Genomic DNA, 22,788 nt, shown 5'->3' with positions numbered 1-22,788 from the left:
TTGGATTAATAAGTTAAATACTATGATACCTGAAGGTTTGAATAAAGATTTTGAATGGTCATTATTTTTCTAATTGATAACTGTAGCATTTATCTGTAGTAGCTAATATGATTCCAATATCTTATGTGTATAGGTTTTATTTGTAAATATAGTAAAATTTGGTTTTAATGTTGCATGTGATAACCATATAAAAATTAAGAAAAAGAGGGTAACTAGCTTAAAAATTCAATCTAAGATGTACAAGAAGCTGAATAACTCAAGTTTTTTATTTATCACTTGTAATTTTAAATTTTGACCACATGATGGCACTGTCGTGTAATCTTATAGGAAATGGACAGGTATAAAAGACACACCTGCACACTATTCTATAAACATGATTAAGAACCTGGTATAGGTTCGAAACGTCGTTGTTACAATGGACCCTGTAAGAAACTAATAAAGGTCTTTTAAAAATCTACTGGAGGCTGGAAAATTACCTTTTTGAAATTGATATTGGGGTTTGGCTAACCCTTTCCTGTGCCCCTGTTTGAAAAGGAGCTGTCTCTCATCACTTATTTATACTACTGATGGGTAGTACCTGTATAGTGAATGCTGACCTACTGATGGGTATTACAAGATCTAGTGAATGCTGACCTACTGATGGGTTGTACCTGTATAGTAAATGCTGACCTACAGATTGTTAGTACCTGTATAGTGAATGCTGACCTACTGATGGGTTGTACCTGTATAGTAAATGCTGACTTACTGATGGGCATTACAAGATCTAGTAAATGCTGACCTACTGATGGGTAGTACCTGTCTAGAGAATGCTGACCTACTGATGGGTAGTACTGGATATCGTGAATGCCGATTTACTGATAGGTAGTACCTGTATAGTGAATGCAGACTTACTGATAGGTAGTGCCGGATATAGTGAATGCTGACCTACTGATGGGTAGTACCGGATATAGTGAATGCTGACCTACTGATGGGTAGTACCTGATATAGTGAATGCTGACTTACTGATGGGTAGTACCTGTATAGTGAATGCTGACCTACTGATGGGTAGTACCTGTATAGTGAATGCTGACCTACTGATGGGTAGTACCTGTACAGTGAATGCTGACCTACTGATGGGTAGTACCGGATATAGTAAATGCTGACTTACTGATGGGTAGTACCTGTATAGTGAATGCAGACTTACTGATAGGTAGTACCTGGTATAGTGAATGCTGACCTACTGATGGGTAGTACCGGATATAGTGAATGATGACCTACTGATGGGTAGTACCGGATATAGTGAATGCTGACCTACTAATGGGTATTACAAGATCTAGTGAATGCTGACCTACTGATGGGTAGTACTGGATATCGTGAATGCTGACCTACTGATGGGTAGTACCTGTCTAGAGAATGCTGACCAACTGATGGGTAGTACTGGATATCGTGAATGCTGATTTACTGATGGGTAGTACCTGTATAGTGAATGCAGACTTACTGATAGGTAGTACCTGGTATAGTGAATGCTGACTTACTGATGGGTAGTACCGGATATAGTGAATGCTGACCTACTGATAGGTAGTACCGGATATAGTGAATGCTGACTTATTGATGGGTAGTACCTGTATAGTAAATTTCGGACTTTCTGATGGGTAGTACCTGTATAGTGAATGCTGACCTACTGATGGGTAGTACCAGCTATAGTGAATGCTGACTTACTGATGGGTAGTATCTGGTATAGTGAATGCTGACCTACTGATGGGTAGTACCGGATATAGTGAATGCTGACCTACTGATAGGTAGTACCGGATATAGTGAATGCTGACTTATTGATGGGTAGTACCTGTATAGTAAATTTCGGACTTTCTGATGGGTAGCACCAGATATAGTGAATGCTGACCTACTGATGGGTAGTACCTGGTATAGTAAATGCTGACTTACTGATGGGTATTACCTGGTATAGTAAATGCTGACTTACTGATGGGTAATACCTGGTATAGTGAATGCTGACCTACTGATGGGTAGTACCTGGTATAGTGAATGCTGACTTACTGATGGGTAGTGCCTTGTATAGTGAATGCTGACCTACTGATGGGTAGTGGCTGATATAGTGAATGCTGACCTACTGATGGGTAGTGCCTGGTATAGTGAATGCTGACCTACTGATGGGTAGTACCTGGTATAGTAAATGCTGACTTACTGATGGGTATTACCTGGTATAGTAAATGCTTAATTACTGATGGGTAGTGCCTTGTATAGTGAATGCTGACCTACTGATGGGTAGTGCCTGGTATAGTGAATGCTGACCTACTGATGGGTAGTTCCTGGTATAGTGAATGCTGACTTACTGATGGGTAGTGCCTGGTATAGCGAATGCTGACCTACTGATGGGTAGTGCCTGGTATAGTGAATGCTGACCTACTTATGGGTAGTGCCTGGAATAGTGAATGCCGACTTATTGATGGGTAGTACCTGTTATAGTAAATGCTGACCTACGGATGGGTAGTACCTGGTATAGTAATGCTGACCTACTGATGGGTAGTACCGGATATAGTGAATGCTGACTTATTGATGGGTAGTACCTGTATAGTAAATGCGGACTTACTGATGGGTAGTACCTGGTATAGTGAATGCTGACCTACTGATGGGTAGTACTGGATATTGTAAATGCTGACTTACTGATGGGTAGTACCTGTATAGTGAACGCTGACCTGCTGATGGGTAGTACCTGCTATAGTGAATGCTGACTTACTGATGGGTAGTATCTGGTATAGTGAATGCTGACCTACTGATGGTAGCACCAAATATAGTGAATGCTGACCTACTGATGGGTAGTACATGGTATAGTAAATGCTGACTTACTAATGGGTATTACCTGGTATAGTAAATGCCGACTTACTGATGGGTAATACCTGGTATAGTGAATGCTGACCTACTGATGGGTAATACCTGGTATAGTGAATGCTGACTTACTGATGGGTAGTGCCTTGTTATGGTGAATGCTGACCTACTGATGGGTAGTGCCTGGTATAGTGAATGCTTAATTACTGATGGGTAGTGCCTTGTATAGTGAATGCTGACCTACTGATGGGTACTGCCTTGTATAGTGAATGCTGACCTACTGATGGGTAGTGCCTGGTATAGTGAATGCTGACCTACTTATGGGTAGTGCCTGGTATAGTGAATGCTGACCTACTGATGGGTAGTACCTGGTATAGTAAATGCTGACCTACAGATGGGTAGTACCTGGTATAGTAATGCTGACCTACTGATGGGTAGTACCTGTTATAGTAATGCTGACCTACTGATGGGTAGTACCTGGTATAGTAAATGCTGACCTACTGATGGGTAGTACCTGGTATAGTGAATGCTGACCTACTGATGGGTAGTGCCTGGTATAGTGAATGCTGACTTACTGATGGGTAGAACCTGGGAAAGTACTTGGTATAGTGAATGTAGACCTACTGATGGGTGGTATCTGATATAGTGAATGCTAATTGCTAATATATAAATATATAGTGGCAACCTGCTACTGCTGAGTGACTTCCAGTTTGACATGGTTAATGCTGACATGGTGATGGTCATCATATTTTTACATTACTTCAAATGTACCTGTTGATGAGGGGTTCTCCACTCTCCTTATGATAAAACACTGGAATAGGGACTCCCCAGCTCCTTTGCCTTGATATGCACCAGTATGTGCGACGATCAAGCATCTCCAACATTCTACTGGAAGCTGAGGCTGGAATAAATTTCACCTTTTTCAAAGTCTCCTAAAACAATTAATAAATCAACTGTTAGTTGTCATGCTGCTACCAAAACAACACCAAAGGGGTATAGCTATGTCTTTATTATGAAAAAGTGCCAAGATGAAAACATTGAAGAGAGTGTTGTTTCTAACAAATAAGGAGTTAATCATGCTAGATTCTGCTTACCTATGATGATAGAGAAATCTCACAGAAAGCAACTAATGCAGGAATCAAACAATTACACTATGTATAACAGCAAACTTATTTAAAGGGACAGTCTACACCAAAACTGGTATTCTTTAAAAAGATAGATAATGCCTTTACTACCCACAACCAACATTGTTATATTAATATATTTTATAACATTTAAACCTCTAAATTTCTGCCTGTTTCTAAGCCACTATAGACAGCCTCTTATCACATGCTTTTTTATTAGCTTTCAGAACACGAGACTGCTAATCAATGTAAGCCATATAGATAATTGTGCTCTCTCCCAGAGTTGTGCACGACACAGCACTAATTGGCTAAAATGCAAGTCAATAGATAATAAATAAAAAGTCACGTGATCAGGCGGCTGTCAGAAGATGTTTAGATACAAGGTAATCACAGAAGTAAAAGTACTGTATATTAATAAAACCATGTTGGTTATGCAAAAGTGGGGAATGGATAATAAAGGGATTATCTATCATTTTAAACAATACCAATTTTGGAGTAGACTGCCCCTTTAAGAAGGCAAAGATGAACTGTGTTATACAAAATAAGAATACACAGCTATGTCACGATACATGTTTACAATTTTAATGAATAGGGCAGGCGTACTAAACCGCTCATAGTACAAGTTGTAAGTTATGTGATGCGCTCAAAAAGTTATTGTGCCTCGAGACCTGAAGTAAAGTGTGCTGGGGCTGCAATAAAAGTATAGCAAAACACATGATATTGAAATAAAGTATCACACACTATGTATATAATATATACATATTCATAGTTCTCCCCAGGACCTTCTTAGCGGGTGCACCACACGGCTGATTTTACTGACCACCCGGCTAAAATGTTAGCCAAAATTAAGCTACAATTAGCCAGTATTAAAAATTTTAATTTTTTTTTTTTTAATTTTTTTATTTATTTATTGAGGTTGTGCGAATAATACAACATGAATGGGTTACCCCAAAATACACATAACATGAATAACAAGACCTTCATATAAACATTCAAAGATATAGGTTGATATGATACACCAAAGAAGACATAGTAGGGGTACATCTGGAACCTCAGTTTTATAGTCTCTACTTTATAGGGTTTCCTCATATGGCACATAAGGTCACTCTTGTACCTGAAAACACATATATTCTAGAGGAAAACATAATTTATGCTTACCTGATAAATTCCTTTCTTCTGTTGTGTGATCAGTCCACGGGTCATCATTACTTCTGGGATATAACTCCTCCCCAACAGGAAATGCAAGAGGATTCACCCAGCAGAGCTGCACATAGCTCCTCCCCTCTACGTCAGTCCCAGTCATTCGACCAAGAATCAACGAGAAAGGAGTAACCAAGGGTGAAGTGGTGACTGGAGTATAATTTAAAAGATATTTACCTGCCTTAAAACAGGGCGGGCCGTGGACTGATCACACAACAGAAGAAAGGAATTTATCAGGTAAGCATAAATTATGTTTTCTTCTGTTATGTGTGATCAGTCCACGGGTCATCATTACTTCTGGGATACCAATACCAAAGCAAAAGTACACGGATGACGGGAGGGATAGGCAGGCTCATTATATAGAAGGAACCACTGCCTGAAGAACCTTTCTCCCAAAAATAGCCTCCGAAGAAGCAAAAGTGTCAAATTTGTAAAATTTGGAAAAAGTATGAAGCGAAGACCAAGTTGCAGCCTTGCAAATCTGTTCAACAGAGGCCTCATTCTTAAAGGCCCAAGTGGAAGCCACAGCTCTAGTGGAGTGAGCTGTAATTCTTTCAGGAGGCTGCTGACCAGCAGTCTCATAGGCTAAACGTATTATGCTACGAAGCCAAAAAGAGAGAGAGGTAGCAGAAGCTTTTTGACCTCTCCTCTGTCCAGAATAAACGACAAACAGGGAAGAAGTTTGGCGAAAATCTTTAGTTGCCTGCAAGTAGAACTTGAGGGCACGAACTACATCCAGATTGTGTAGAAGACGTTCCTTCTTTGAAGAAGGATTTGGACACAAGGATGGAACAACAATCTCTTGATTGATATTCCTGTTAGTGACCACCTTAGGTAAGAACCCAGGTTTAGTACGCAGAACTACCTTGTCTGAGTGAAAAATCAGATAAGGAGAATCACAATGTAAGGCTGATAACTCAGAGACTCTTCGAGCCGAGGAAATAGCCATTAAAAACAGAACTTTCCAAGATAACAATTTTATATCAATGGAATGAAGGGGTTCAAATGGAACACCCTGTAAAACGTTAAGAACTAAGTTTAAACTCCATGGCGGAGCAACAGCTTTAAACACAGGCTTGATCCTAGCCAAAGCCTGACAAAAAGCCTGGACGTCTGGATTTTCTGACAGACGCCTGTGTAACAAGATGGACAGAGCTGAAATCTGTCCCTTTAATGAACTAGCTGATAAACCCTTTTCTAACCCTTCTTGTAGAAAAGACAATATCCTAGAGATCCTAACCTTACTCCAGGAGTAATGTTTGGATTCGCACCAGTATAGGTATTTACGCCATATTTTATGGTAAATCTTTCTGGTAACAGGCTTCCTAGCCTGTATCAGGGTATCAATAACCGACTCAGAAAAACCACGTTTTGATAAAATCAAACGTTCAATTTCCAAGCAGTTAGCTTCAGAGAAGTTAGATTTTGATGTTTGAATGGACCCTGTATCAGAAGGTCCTGTCTTAGAGGTAGAGACCAAGGCGGACAGGATGACATGTCCACTAGATCTGCATACCAAGTCCTGCGTGGCCATGCAGGCGCTATTAGAATCACTGATGCTCTCTCCTGCTTGATTTTGGCAATCAATCGAGGAAGCAGCGGAAAGGGTGGAAACACCTAAGCCATCCCGAAGTTCCAAGGTGCTGTCAAAGCATCTATCAGAACCGCTCCCGGATCCCTGGATCTGGACCCGTAGCGAGGAAGTTTGGCGTTCTGGCGAGACGCCATGAGATCTATCTCTGGTTTGCCCCAACGTCGAAGTATTTGGGCAAAGACCTCCGGATGAAGTTCCCACTCCCCCGGATGAAAAGTCTGGCGACTCAAGAAATCCGCCTCCCAGTTCTCCACTCCCGGGATGTGGATTGCTGACAGGTGGCAAGAGTGAGACTCTGCCCAGCGAATTATCTTTGATACTTCCACCATTGCTAGGGAGCTTCTTGTCCCTCCCTGATGGTTGATGTAAGCTACAGTCGTGATGTTGTCCGACTGAAACCTGATGAACCCCCGAGTTGTTAATTGGGGCCAAGCTAGAAGGGCATTGAGAACTGCCCTCAATTCCAGAATGTTTATTGGAAGGAGACTCTCCTCCTGATTCCATAGTCCCTGAGCCTTCAGAGAATTCCAGACAGCGCCCCAACCTAGTAGGCTGGCGTCTGTTGTTACAATTGTCCAGTCTGGCCTGCTGAATGGCATCCCCCTGGACAGGTGTGGCCGATGAAGCCACCATAGAAGAGAATTTCTGGTCTCTTGATTCAGATTCAGAGTAGGGGACAAATCTGAGTAATCCCCATTCCACTGACTTAGCATGCATAATTGCAGAGGTCTGAGGTGTAGGCGTGCAAAAGGTACTATGTCCATTGCCGCTACCATTAAGCCGATCACCTCCATGCATTGAGCTACTGACGGGTGTTGAATGGAATGAAGGACACGGCATGCATTTTGAAGCTTTGTTAACCTGTCCTCTGTCAGGTAAATCTTCATTTCTACAGAATCTATAAGAGTCCCCAAGAATGGAACTCTTGTGAGAGGAAAAAGAGAACTCTTCTTTTCGTTCACTTTCCATCCATGCGACCTTAGAAATGCCAGAACTAACTCTGTATGAGACTTGGCAGTTTGAAAGCTTGAAGCTTGTATTAGAATGTCGTCTAGGTATGGAGCTACCGAAATCCCTCGCGGTCTTAGTACCGCCAGAAGGGCACCCAGAACCTTTGTGAAGATTCTTGGAGCCGTAGCCAATCCGAATGGAAGAGCTACAAACTGGTAGTGCCTGTCTAAGAAGGCAAACCTTAGATACCGGTGATGATCTTTGTGGATCGGTATGTGAAGGTAAGCATCCTTTAAATCCACTGTGGTCATGTACTGACCCTCTTGGATCATGGGTAAGATTGTCCGAATAGTTTCCATTTTGAACGATGGAACTCTTAGGAATTTGTTTAGAATCTTTAAATCTAAGATTGGCCTGAAAGTTCCCTCTTTTTTGGGAACCACAAACAGGTTTGAGTAGAACCCTTGTCCTTGTTCCGACCGCGGAACCGGATGGATCACTCCCATTATTAACAGATCTTGTACGCAGCGTAGAAACGCTTCTTTCTTTATCTGGTTGGTTGACAACCTTGACAGATGAAATCTCCCTCTTGGGGGAGATAATTTGAAGTCTAGAAGGTATCCCTGAGATATGATCTCTAGTGCCCAGGGATCCTGAACATCTCTTGCCCAGGCCTGGGCGAAGAGAGAGAGTCTGCCCCCCACTAGATCCGGTCCCGGATCGGGGGCTCTCGGTTCATGCTGTCTTTGGGGCAGCAGCAGGTTTCCTGGCCTGCTTGCTCTTGTTCCAGGACTGGTTAGGCTTCCAGCCTTGCCTGTAACGAGCAACAGCTCCTTCCTGTTTTGGTGCAGTGGAGGTTGATGCTGCTCCTGTTTTGAAGTTCCGAAAGGGACGAAAATTAGACTGTCTAGCCTTAGCTTTGGCTTTGTCTTGAGGTAGGGCGTGGCCCTTACCTCCTGTAATGTCAGCGATAATCTCTTTCAAACCGGGCCCAAATAAAGACTGCCCCTTGAAAGGTATATTAAGTAATTTGGACTTAGAAGTAACATCAGCTGACCAGGATTTTAGCCACAGCGCCCTACGTGCCTGTATGGCGAATCCTGAGTTCTTAGCCGTAAGTTTGGTTAAATGTACTACGGCCTCCGAAATGAAGGAATTAGCTAGTTTAAGGACTCTAAGCCTGTCCGTAATGTCGTCTAGCGTAGATGAACTAAGGTTCTCTTCAAGCGACTCAATCCAAAATGCTGCCGCAGCCGTAATCGGCGCGATACATGCAAGGGGTTGTAATATAAAACCTTGTTGAACAAACATTTTCTTAAGGTAACCCTCTAATTTTTTATCCATTGGATCTGAGAAAGCACAGCTATCCTCCACCGGGATAGTGGTACGCTTAGCTAAAGTAGAAACTGCTCCCTCCACCTTGGGGACCGTTTGCCATAAGTCCCGAGTGGTGGCGTCTATTGGAAACATCTTTCTAAATATTGGAGGGGGTGAGAACGGCACACCGGGTCTATCCCACTCCTTAGTAACAATTTCAGTTAGTCTCTTAGGTATAGGAAAAACGTCAGTACTCGCCGGTACCGCAAAGTATTTATCCAACCTACACAGTTTCTCTGGTATTGCAACGGTGTTACAATCGTTGAGAGCTGCTAAGACCTCCCCTAGTAATACACGGAGGTTCTCCAATTTAAATTTAAAATTTGAAATATCTGAGTCCAATCTGTTTGGATCAGAACCGTCACCCACAGAATGAAGCTCTCCGTCCTCATGCTCTGCGAGCTGTGACGCAGTATCAGACATGGCCCTAGCATTGTCAGCGCACTCTGTTCTCACCCCAGAGTGATCACGCTTGCCTCTTAGTTCTGGTAATTTAGACAAAACTTCAGTCATAACAGTAGCCATATCTTGTAATGTTATCTGTAATGGCCGCCCAGATGTACTAGGCGCCAAAATATCACGCACCTCCCGGGTGGGAGATGCAGGTACTGCCGCGTGAGGCGAGTTAGTCGGCATAACTCTCCCCTCGCTGTTTGGTGAAATTTGTTCACATTGTACAGATTGACTTTTATTTAAAGTAGCATCAATACAGTTAGTACATAAATTTCTATTGGGCTCCACCTTGGCATTGGAACAAATGACACAGATATCTTCCTCTGAGTCAGACATGTTTAACACACTAGCAAAAAACTTACAACTTGGTTATAATCTTTTTTAGCAAAAAACGTACTGTGCCTCAAAGAGGTACTAACGATTAAATGACAGTTGAAATAATGAACTGAAAAACAGTTATAGCATCAAACTTTAAAACAACAAAACTTTTAGCAAAGGTTTGTTCCCATTAGTAAAATAACAATAATTAAATTTGACATAAAAAATACAAAGCAACGTTTTTATTCACAGTCACTATAAGAATTCTCACAGCTCTGCTGAGAGAATTTACCTCCCTTCAAAGAAGTTTGAGGACCCCTGAGATCTATCAGAGATGAACCGGATCATGCAGGAAATATAAAAGTAACTGACTGGTATTTTTTGATGCGTAGCAAAGAGCGCCAAAAACGGCCCCTCCCTCTCCCACACAGCAGTGAAGAGAAACGAAACTGTCACAATTAAAGCAAAAAAACTGCCAAGTGGAAAATAATGCCCAAATATTTATTCACACAGTACCTCAGCAATGTAAACGATTCTACATTCCAGCAAAAACGTTTAACATGATAAATAGTTATTAAAAAGGATTAGTGACCTTTAACAGAGTAGTTCCGGTGAAATACCATCCCCAGAATACTGAAGTGTATACATACATGTCATTTTAACGGTATGGCAGGATTTTTTCATCAATTCCATTCAGAAAATAAAAACTGCTACATACCTCAATGCAGATTCATCTGCCCGCTGTCCCCTGATCTGAAGCCTTTACCTCCCTCAGATGGCCGAGAACAGCAATATGATCTTAACTACTCCGGTTAAAATCATAGTAAAAAACTCTGACAGATTCTTCCTCAAACTCTGCCAGAGAAGTAATAACACGCTCCGGTGCTATTTTAAAATAACAAACTTTTGATTGAAGTCATAAAAACTAAGTATAATCACCATAGTCCTCTCACACATCCTATCTAGTCGTTGGGTGCAAGAGAATGACTGGGACTGACGTAGAGGGGAGGAGCTATGTGCAGCTCTGCTGGGTGAATCCTCTTGCATTTCCTGTTGGGGAGGAGTTATATCCCAGAAGTAATGATGACCCGTGGACTGATCACACATAACAGAAGAAAATTCGTTTTTGAAATGGCTGCTTTTGGACCTGTATATAAATTTAATATGAAATAGCAGCTGATATTCTTAATGATTTACATATAATTAGTAAAATAAAATAACACGTGAACCAAGGAACTGTGGGGATTATGGGCACAAGGAATAGACCAATAGTAACTAATGTCTGACATACCATAGAGCAGTGATTTTTAACCTTTGATTGCCGTGGCACTCTTTTTTACATTAAAAAATCCTGTGGCACACCACCATCCCAAAATTTAAAAAAAATCACACATTGTAGCCTAATACAGCATATATATATATATATATATATATATATATATATATATATACATATACACATACACACAAACACACACATACTGTATGTATTGTGCTGTTATGCCATGCCTCCTACAAACTACCCCTGCACTAGGAGTAAAAAACAAGCAAAGTTTAAAAAATATGTCACACTGTTGTCAGTCTGCCGTGGCACACCTGAGGATCTCTCATGGCACACTAGTGTGCCACGGCACACTGGTTGAAAAACACTGCCATAGAGAATACAGACTCAAAAGCTATAAGGCAGCCTCATCTACAAGAGCAGTGTAAAGTACACATATAAAAATAAATATAACCCAATTTTTGATAACTAGGTATAGAATTTCACTAGAGAAGGAGGATTGAAAGACTCAATTAACCTTTGTTGGGAACAGAGTAAAGCAATTGCTTACAACTTAACCCTCTGACTCATATAGGCTTACTAAATAAGGAATAACAAATTAGCATCTGTTTAATACTGCTGTGCAATGTTAAGTATAAGGGGCCCCTAACGCCTCGGCCGCTGGCGCTAATTTTCATTTTTTTTTACACAGATTATCATTAAATACATTTATGTTAAATTATGCAATTAATTTGTGCTTTGGACAACTGAAAATGATATAATATAAAATATCACACTGCTCCCACCTGGCTACTTCATAATGTCACCTGGCCGGCAAACTTTTCTGTGGAGAACACTAATACTGAATGTAAAATATAAGTTTATCATTGAAATAAATGTATAAAAAGTGTTTTAAATGGGTATGGTACATGTCAAGGTGTTTGGCAGGAAAGGGCTCAAAGGTGCATATCTATATGTGTATATTTGTATTGTGTATGTACAGTATATACTATACGTGTATGTCTGCACACATATGAAAACATACATACACATAAATATACACACAGATATACACCTTTGAACCGTTCACTGTCAAACACATTGTCATATACTATACCCCTTTAAAACACTGCTAACACCATTTCTTTCATAAAGCTGGTGAGAGTCCACGATCCATTACTCCTGGGAATTAAACTCCTGACCACTAGAAGAAGACAAAGATTGACAAATCTCCAAGAACCCTTAAAACCCCTTCCACCTTACTGGAAATTAGTCTTTTCTTTGCCTCCGCAGGAGGAGGGTGAAGAATGGAGATTCTCCAGATGTTCTTTTGTGAGAGGGGTCCTCAGACCGATTTAATGCCCATTTTTCCCTCAGAGAGCTACTGGTGGACAGAGGAATGCATTTGGAGTATGGGTCACTACCCATACTCCAAAAGCTTCCCTCTGTCCACCAGTGGCACAAATACACCCTATGGGAGCAAGTCACAGGCTTGCCACAGGTGTCACAGGGACCAGTCCATAAAAGGGATAGGAAAGTCAAAATTTAACTTGCATGATTCAGATATAGTATGTAATTTTAAGACACTTTTAAATTCACTTCTATTTTCAAATGTGCTTTGTTCTCTTAGAATCCCTTGTCGAAAAAGAATCCTCACATATCCTACACTAGTGGAAACTAGCTGTTGATTGGTGCCTGCATACATTTGTCACCTGTGATTGGCTAACTAGATGTGTTAAGCTAGCTGCCAACGTTCCTTCAGCAAAGGATACCAAGATAATGAAGCAAATTTGGTAATCAAAGTAAATTGGAAAATTGTTTGGCTTAGAGGTGTGTTAAGTTTTTTGTACGCTTGCTGGCTTTTACTTCTTATTATGTGATGGCTTATGTGGGTGTGGGCCTCTCTATTGCTAGTGAAAATAATCATTAGGGCTGCAACTAATAATTATTTTCATAATCGATAAATCGGCCGATTATTTTTTAGACTAATCGGGAAAAAAAAAAACTATCATTTTTTTCTTCTATTTAAAATAAAATCCACATACTGAGTGTTACAAATATAAACTTCAGACTAAGGGGCCGATTTATTAAGCAGTCAATGCTGCTTATTCCGCGCGGAATCAGGAGTTAAGAAGCAGGCTCCTTAAATCATCGACACCTCTGAGGTGGCAAACAGCAATCATCCCGATCGGATACGATTGGGATGATTGACACCCCTGCTAGCGGCTGATTGGCTGCGAATGTGCAGGGGGTGGCATTCTGGTGAAATGCTTGTGCAATGATAAATGCCGACAGCGTATGCTGTCAGGATTTCAGCGATGTCGGGCGCTCATGATCCGCTACAGCGGATTATGTCCATCCGACATTTAATAAATCGGCTCCTAAAACTTTACATTAACACAACTGTTTCTCCAATTTTTAAGCATCAGAACAAATTTTATAATTAAAAAGGGACACTAAACACTAAAGAAATGCTAGACAGAATGATGCATTTAAAGAAAAGATTAGTCTGAGAATAACATGTAGATGTATTTTTTAAAGTTTCATTAGTAGTTTAAATATTGACAAAACAAGTGTAAAGTTTTAGTGTCTATACAACAATGGGAGCTGCCATGTTGTAACTTAGGTTACTTTCTCTGCTGTGACCAATTAGTAACAGTTATAAATAGGTCACTAGAGAGTGCAGCCATTGGCTGTGTGGAAAATAACAGTGTTTTGCACTTCCACCTCCAACAGGAACCGAAAAGCTCACAATTTCAGAAAGAAGTAACAGTGAGGTAGACAATCACTGTTTATAGCATTCTGTTATTCACTCTTTAATAAAAATATCTTCAATACCTATATGCAATGGCAAATAACCAGCTATAAGGTTAGGGAAAAAATATCTAGTCCACTCTTAAAATAACAGATATATAATTATAGAGGTTGAATTTAGTACAATTACAATTAACTAAAAAAAAATATAAATAATAATAATAATATACATATCAAAAAGCACTAAGGACTGGATAACAATAACAGGACAAAGCCTTACACATTTATCTATACAGTACATATAATCAGCAAAGTGATTAAGATCAAGTGATCCGCTAATAATGGTGCAAACAGAATAATAGTGCACATCAAATAACAACTCCTAGCAATCTAGGGCTAAGGGTAAATAACAAGCTCAGCACTATATCATGCAAAGCATAGTCCCAAATCACCTGATTTAATATAAACAATCCTAATGATGATTCCTATTATTTCAGGGTTGCACATAAGCCAGTAGAAGTTTTAAACTTAAAAAGAAACTTATAAAGTCCTGAAAAAGAGAAAAGTAAACGTCATTAGACGTCATTTAGGGAAAGGACATAGCAACAAAACACAATACCATGTGAAGGAGCTTATTGGAGTGAAGCAGCTGGTGCCGTGCACAGACCAACTAATTGCAAACCAAATAATCGATAATAAGATTAGTTGACAACTATATATTAATTAGTTGTTGCAGCTCTATTCATGATCTTTGTTTAGTATCTGCATAATAAAACCTTTGTGCATAGATATAAATTACAAATAACATAGGTATAAAACAGAATTTATGTTTACCTGATAAATTACTTTCTCCAACGGTGTGTCCGGTCCACGGCGTCATCCTTACTTGTGGGATATTCTCTTCCCCAACAGGAAATGGCAAAGAGCCCAGCAAAGCTGGTCACATGATCCCTCCTAGGCTCCGCCTTCCCCAGTCATTCGACCGACGTAAAGGAGGAATATTTGCATAGGAGAAATCATATGATACCGTGGTGACTGTAGTTAAAGAAAATAAATTATCAGACCTGATTAAAAAACCAGGGCGGGCCGTGGACCGGACACACCGTTGGAGAAAGTAATTTATCAGGTAAACATAAATTCTGTTTTCTCCAACATAGGTGTGTCCGGTCCACGGCGTCATCCTTACTTGTGGGAACCAATACCAAAGCTTTAGGACACGGATGAAGGGAGGGAGCAAATCAGGTCACCTAGATGGAAGGCACCACGGCTTGCAAAACCTTTCTCCCAAAAATAGCCTCAGAAGAAGCAAAAGTATCAAATTTGTAAAATTTAGTAAAAGTGTGCAGTGAAGACCAAGTCGCTGCCTTACATATCTGATCAACAGAAGCCTCGTTCTTGAAGGCCCATGTGGAAGCCACAGCCCTAGTGGAATGAGCTGTGATTCTTTCAGGAGGCTGCCGTCCGGCAGTCTCGTAAGCCAATCTGATGATGCTTTTAATCCAAAAAGAGAGAGAGGTAGAAGTTGCTTTTTGACCTCTCCTTTTACCAGAATAAACAACAAACAAGGAAGATGTTTGTCTAAAATCCTTTGTAGCATCTAAATAGAATTTTAGAGCACGAACTACATCCAAATTGTGCAACAAACGTTCCTTCTTTGAAACTGGATTCGGACACAAAGAAGGCACGACTATCTCCTGGTTAATGTTTTTGTTAGAAACAACTTTCGGAAGAAAACCAGGTTTAGTACGCAGAACCACCTTATCTGCATGGAACACCAGATAAGGAGGAGAACACTGCAGAGCAGATAATTCTGAAACTCTTCTAGCAGAAGAAATTGCAACCAAAAACAAAACTTTCCAAGATAATAACTTAATATCAACGGAATGTAAGGGTTCAAACGGAACCCCCTGAAGAACTGAAAGAACTAAATTGAGACTCCAAGGAGGAGTCAAAGGTTTGTAAACAGGCTTGATTCTAACCAGAGCCTGAACAAAAGCTTGAACATCTGGCACAGCTGCCAGCTTTTTGTGAAGTAACACAGACAAGGCAGAAATCTGTCCCTTCAAAGAACTTGCAGATAATCCTTTCTCCAAACCTTCTTGAAGAAAGGATAGAATCTTAGGAATTTTTATCTTGTCCCAAGGGAATCCTTTAGATTCACACCAACAGATATATTTTTTCCATATTTTGTGGTAGATTTTTCTAGTTACAGGCTTTCTGGCCTGAACAAGAGTATCAATGACAGAATCTGAGAACCCTCGCTTTGATAAGATCAAGCGTTCAATCTCCAAGCAGTCAGTTGGAGTGAGACCAGATTCGGATGTTCGAACGGACCTTGAACAAGAAGGTCTCGTCTCAAAGGTAGCTTCCATGGTGGAGCCGATGACATATTCACCAGATCTGCATACCAAGTCCTGCGTGGCCACGCAGGAGCTATCAAGATCACCGATGCCCTCTCCTGATTGATCCTGGCTACCAGCCTGGGGATGAGAGGAAACGGCGGGAATACATAAGCTAGTTTGAAGGTCCAAGGTGCTACTAGTGCATCTACTAGAGTCGCCTTGGGATCCCTGGATCTGGACCCGTAGCAAGGAACCTTGAAGTTCTGACGAGAGGCCATCAGATCCATGTCTGGAATGCCCCACAATTGAGTGATTTGGGCAAAGATTTCCGGATGGAGTTCCCACTCCCCCGGATGAAATGTCTGACGACTCAGAAAATCCGCTTCCCAGTTTTCCACTCCTGGAATGTGGATTGCAGACAAGTGGCAGGAGTGAGTCTCCGCCCATTGAATGATTTTGGTCACTTCTTCCATCGCCAGGGAACTCCTTGTTCCCCCCTGATGGTTGATGTACGCAACAGTCGTCATGTTGTCTGATTGAAACCGTATGAACTTGGTCTTTGCTAGCTGAGGCCAAGCCTTGAGAGCATTGAATATCGCTCTCAGTTCCAGAATATTTATCGGGAGAATAGATTCTTCCCGAGACCAAAGACCCTGCGCTTTCAGGGGTCCCCAGACCGCGCCCCAGCCCACCAGACTGGCGTCGGTCGTGACAATGACCCACTCTGGTCTGCGGAAGCTCATCCCCTGTGACAGGTTGTCCAGGGACAGCCACCAACTGAGTGAATCTCTGGTCCTCTGATCTACTTGTATCTTCGGAGACAAGTCTGTATAGTCCCCATTCCACTGACTGAGCATGCACAGTTGTAATGGTCTTAGATGAATTCGCGCAAAAGGAACTATGTCCATTGCCGCTACCATCAAACCTATTACTTCCATGCACTGCGCTATGGAAGGAAGAGGAACAGAATGAAGTATTTGACAAGAGTTTAGAAGTTTTGATTTTCTGGCCTCTGTCAGAAAAATCCTCATTTCTAAGGAGTCTATTATTGTTCCCAAGAAGGGAACCCTTGTTGACGGAGATAGAGAACTTTTTTCTACGTTCACTTTCCACCCGTGAGATCTGAGAAAGGCCAGGACAATGTCCGTGTGAGCCTTTGCTTGTGGAAGGGACGACGCTTGAATCAGTATGTCGTCCAAGTAAGGTACTACTGCAATGCCCCTTGGTCTTAGCACCGCTAGAAGGGACCCTAGTACCTTTGTGAAAATTCTTGGAGCAGTGGCTAATCCGAACGGGAGTGCCACAAACTGGTAATGCTTGTCCAGAAATGCGAACCTTAGGAACCGATGATGTTCCTTGTGGATAGGAATATGTAGATACGCATCCTTTAAATCCACCGTGGTCATGAATTGGCCTTCCTGGATGGAAGGAAGAATTGTTCGAATGGTTTCCATTTTGAACGATGGAACCTTGAGAAACTTGTTTAGGATCTTGAGATCTAAGATTGGTCTGAACGTTCCCTCTTTTTTGGGAACTACGAACAGATTGGAGTAGAACCCCATCCCTAGTTCTCCTAATGGAACAGGATGAATCACTCCCATTTTTAACAGGTCTTCTACACAATGTAAGAATGCCTGTCTTTTTATGTGGTCTGAAGACAATTGAGACCTGTGGAACCTCCCCCTTGGGGGAAGCTCCTTGAATTCCAGAAGATAACCTTGGGAGACTATTTCTAGCGCCCAAGGATCCAGAACATCTCTTGCCCAAGCCTGAGCGAAGAGAGAGAGAGTCTGCCCCCCACCAGATCCGGTCCCGGATCGGGGGCCAACATCTCATGCTGTCTTGGTAGCAGTGGCAGGTTTCTTGGCCTGCTTACCTTTGTTCCAGCCTTGCATTGGCCTCCAGGCTGGCTTGGCTTGAGAAGTATTACCCTCTTGCTTAGAGGACGTAGCACTTGGGGCTGGTCAGTTTCTGCGAAAGGGACGAAAATTAGGTTTATTTTTGGCCTTGAAAGACCTATCCTGAGGAAGGGCGTGGCCCTTGCCCCCAGTGATATCAGAAATAATCTCTTTCAAGTCAGGGCCAAACAGCGTTTTCCCCTTGAAAGGAATGTTAAGCAATTTGTTCTTGGAAGACGCATCCGCTGACCAAGATTTTAGCCAAAGCGCTCTGCGCGCCACAATAGCAAAACCAGAATTTTTCGCCACTAACCTAGCCAATTGCAAAGTGGCGTCTAGGGTGAAAGAATTAGCCAATTTGAGAGCATGAATTCTGTCCATAATCTCCTCATAAGAAGAATCTTTATTGAGCGCCTTTTCTAGTTCATCGAACCAGAAACACGCTGCTGTAGTGACAGGAACAATGCATGAAATTGGTTGTAGAAGGTAACCTTGCTGAACAAACATCTTTTTAAGCAAACCCTCTAATTTTTTATCCATAGGATCTTTGAAAGCACAACTATCTTCTATGGGTATAGTGGTGCGTTTGTTTAGAGTAGAAACCGCCCCCTCGACCTTGGGAACTGTCTGCCATAAGTCCTTTCTGGGGTCGACCATAGGAAACAATTTCTTAAATATGGGGGGAGGGACGAAAGGTATACCGGGCCTTTCCCATTCTTTATTTACAATGTCCGCCACCCGCTTGGGTATAGGAAAAGCTTCGGGGGGCCCCGGGACCTCTAGGAACTTGTCCATTTTACATAATTTCTCTGGAATGACCAAATTCTCACAATCATCCAGAGTAGATAACACCTCCTTAAGCAGAGCGCGGAGATGTTCCAATTTAAATTTAAATGTAATCACATCAGGTTCAGCTTGTTGAGAAATTTTCCCTGAATCTGAAATTTCTCCCTCAGACAAAACCTCCCTGGCCCCCTCAGACTGGTGTAGGGGCACTTCAGAACCAATATCATCAGCGTCCTCATGCTCTTCAGTATTTTCTAAAACAGAGCAGTCGCGCTTTCGCTGATAAGTGGGCATTTTGGCTAAAATGTTTTTGATAGAATTATCCATTACAGCCGTTAATTGTTGCATAGTAAGGAGTATTGGCGCACTAGATGTACTAGGGGCCTCCTGTGTGGGCAAGACTGGTGTAGACGAAGGAGGGGATGATGCAGTACCATGCTTACTCCCCTCACTTGAGGAATCATCTTGGGCATCATTTTCTCTAAATTTTGTGTCACATAAATCACATCTATTTAAATGAGAAGGAACCTTGGCTTCCCCACATACAGAACACAGTCTATCTGGTAGTTCAGACATGTTAAACAGGCATAAACTTGATAACAAAGTACAAAAAACGTTTTAAAATAAAACCGTTACTGTCACTTTAAATTTTAAACTGAACACACTTTATTACTGCAAATGTGAAAAAGTATGAAGGAATTGTTCAAAATTCACCAAAATTTCACCACAGTGTCTTAAAGCCTTAAAAGTATTGCACACCAAATTTGGAAGCTTTAACCCTTAAAATAACGGAACCGGAGCCGTTTTTATATTTAACCCCTTTACAGTCCCTGGTATCTGCTTTGCTGAGACCCAACCAAGCCCAAAGGGGAATACGATACCAAATGACGCCTTCAGAAAGTCTTTTCTATGTATCAGAGCTCCTCACACATGCATCTGCATGTCATGCTTCCCAAAAACAAGTGCGCAATAGAGGCGCGAAAATGAGACTCTGCCTATGATTAGGGAAAGCCCCTAGAGAATAAGGTGTCCAATACAGTGCCTGCCGGTTATTTTACATAATTCCCAAGATTAAAATAATTCCTCAAGGCTATGAAGTATAAAATATGCTTATATATAAATCGTTTTAGCCCAGAAAATGTCTACAGTCTTAAAGCCCTTGTGAAGCCCTTTTTTTCTTTATGTAATAAAAATGGCTTACCGGATCCCATAGGGAAAATGACAGCTTCCAGCATTACATCGTCTTGTTAGAAATGTGTCATACCTCAAGCAGCAAAAGTCTGCTCACTGTTTCCCCCAACTGAAGTTAATTCCTCTCAAAAGTCCTGTGTGGAAACAGCCATCGATTTTAGTAACGGTTGCTAAAATCATTTTCCTCTTACAAACAGAAATCTTCATCTCTTTTCTGTTTCAGAGTAAATAGTACATACCAGCACTATTTTAAAAAAACAAACTCTTGATTGAATAATAAAAACTACAGTTAAACACCAAAAAACTCTAAGCCATCTCCGTGGAGATGTTGCCTGTACAACGGCAAAGAGAATGACTGGGAAAGGCGGAGCCTAGGAGGGATCATGTGACCAGCTTTGCTGGGCTCTTTGCCATTTCCTGTTGGGGAAGAGAATATCCCACAAGTAAGGATGACGCCGTGGACCGGACACACCTATGTTGGAGAAAAGAGATACCCATAGATTTTATCTCTAAAGGATCTCCACTGTTGTACTAAAACACACAGGGAGTAGCGCTAAAAAAGAAGTCAAGGTCTTCCAATCAATAATAATAATATATATATATATATATATATATATATATATATATATACATACATACATACACACACACACAGTCGTATACAAAAGTTTAGGCTCCCCTGACAATTTCCATGATTTTCATTTATAAATAATTGGGTGTTTGGATCAGCAATTTCATTTTGATCTATCAAATAACTGAAGGACACAGTAATATTTCAGTAGTGAAATGAGGTTTATTGGATTAACAGAAAATGTGCAATATACATCAAAACAAAATTAGACAGGTGCATAAATTTGGGCACCCTTGTCATTTTGTTGATTTGAATACCTGTACTACCTAGCACTGATTAGATAGAACACACAATTAGTTTGGTGAGCCCATTAAACCTTGAACTTCATAGAAAGATGCATCCAATCATGAGAAAAGGTATTTAAGGTGGCCAATTGCAAGTTGTTGTTCTCTTTGACTCTCCTCTGAGTGGCAACATGGGGGTCTCAAAACAACTCTCAAATTACATGAAAACAAAGATTTTTTTAACATTATGGTTTAGGGGAAGGCTACAAAAAGCTATCGCAGAGATGTAAGCTGTCAGTGTTCACTGTGAGGAACATAGTGAGGGAATGGAAGATCACACAGACACAGTTCTTGTTAAGGCCAGAAGTAAAATATTGGAGAGGCAAAGGATGGTGAGAATGGCCCACAGACCACCTCCAAAGACCTACAACATCATCCTGCTGCAGATGGTGTCACTGTAATCGTTCAACAATTCAGCGCACTTTGCACAAGGAGAAGCTGTATGGGAGAGTGATGCGGAAGAAGCCTTTTCTGCACACACGCCACAAACAGAGTCGCTTGCGGTATGCAAACACACATTTGGACAAGCCAACTTCATTTTGGAAGAAGGTGCTATGGACTGATGAAACAAAGATTGAGTTATTTGGTCATGACAAGGGGCGTTATGCATGGCGGCAAAAGAACACAGCGTTCCAAGACAAACACTTGCTAGCCACAGTAAAAGTTAGTGGATGTTCCATCATGCTGTGGGGCTGTGGGGCCAGTGCCTTCTTGTTAAAGTTGAGGGTCGCATGGATTCCACTCAATATCAGCAGATACTTGAGAATAATGTTGAGGAATCAGTCACAAAGTTGAAGTTACGCCAGGGCTGGATATTTCAACAAGACAACGACCCAAAATACTGCTCAAAATCTACTCTGGCATTTATGCAGAGGAACAAGTACAATGTTCTGGAATGGCCATCCTTGTCCCCAGACCTGAATATCATTGAAAATCTGTGGGGTAATTTGAAGCGGGCTGTCAATGCTCGCCAACCATCAAACCTAACTGAACTGGAGATGTTTTGCAAGGAGGAACGGTCCAAAATATCTTCATCCAGAATCCAGACACTCATTACAGGCTATTACAGGCTATGTTATTTCTGCTAAAAAAGGCTCTACTAAATATTGATGCGATATTTCTGTTGGGGTGCCCAAATTTATGCACCTGTCTAATTTCGTTTTGATGCATATTGCACATTTTCTGTTAATCGAATAAACCTCATTTCACTACTGAAATATTACTGTGTCCTTCAGTTATTTGATAGATCAAAATGAAATTGCCGATCCAAACACCCAATTATTTATAAATGGAAATTGTCAGGGGTGCCTAAACTTTTGCATACGACTGTGTATGTGTGTATATATATATATATATATATATATATATATATATATATATATATATATATATATATATATATATATATTATATATATATATATATTATATAGGGCCATTACTACCTCCAGAAATGTGGCACTGCCATGGGGGCCAAGTTTGCCCCCTCATATGCAAACTTGTATATGGGGTACTTCGAACATCTTTATCTCTTTGGGGGTGGACTGGCTCTCGAGGACAAAGAAGTTGTATACGGCAGGTTTATAGATGACTTAATTCTGATTTACAAGAAGAACACAGAACTTACCATCCAAGAGATCATCAATTACTTCAATAACAATACACTCAATCTGACACTTACACATCAAAATGATGACCACATCATTAATTTCCTAGACCTCACACTAGAACACAACAGTGTAGGAGAAATCATAACTAGTACATTTAGAAAACCTCTAGCAAGAAATACGATACTAAGAGCAGAC

The 22,788-nt window shown here is 41.0% G+C and overlaps 1 protein-coding gene across 1 annotated transcript in view; it reads right to left on the bottom strand.

The window, feature by feature from the left end:
- Positions 1–22,788, bottom strand: part of IARS2 (isoleucyl-tRNA synthetase 2, mitochondrial) — a 388,062-nt gene that overhangs the window by 224,391 nt on the left and 140,883 nt on the right. Inside the window, 1 exon segment of the mRNA XM_053712513.1 lies at positions 3,592–3,752. Within this exon segment, the coding sequence (XP_053568488.1) occupies positions 3,592–3,752 (161 nt within the window).

The sequence above is a fragment of the Bombina bombina genome, chromosome 4 (assembly GCF_027579735.1).
Source record: "Bombina bombina isolate aBomBom1 chromosome 4, aBomBom1.pri, whole genome shotgun sequence".
In the NCBI taxonomy this organism is placed as follows: Eukaryota; Metazoa; Chordata; class Amphibia; order Anura; family Bombinatoridae; genus Bombina; species Bombina bombina.
The sequence above is the reverse complement of the archived record's forward strand: the minus strand, read 5'-3'. Positions and strand labels throughout refer to the sequence as shown.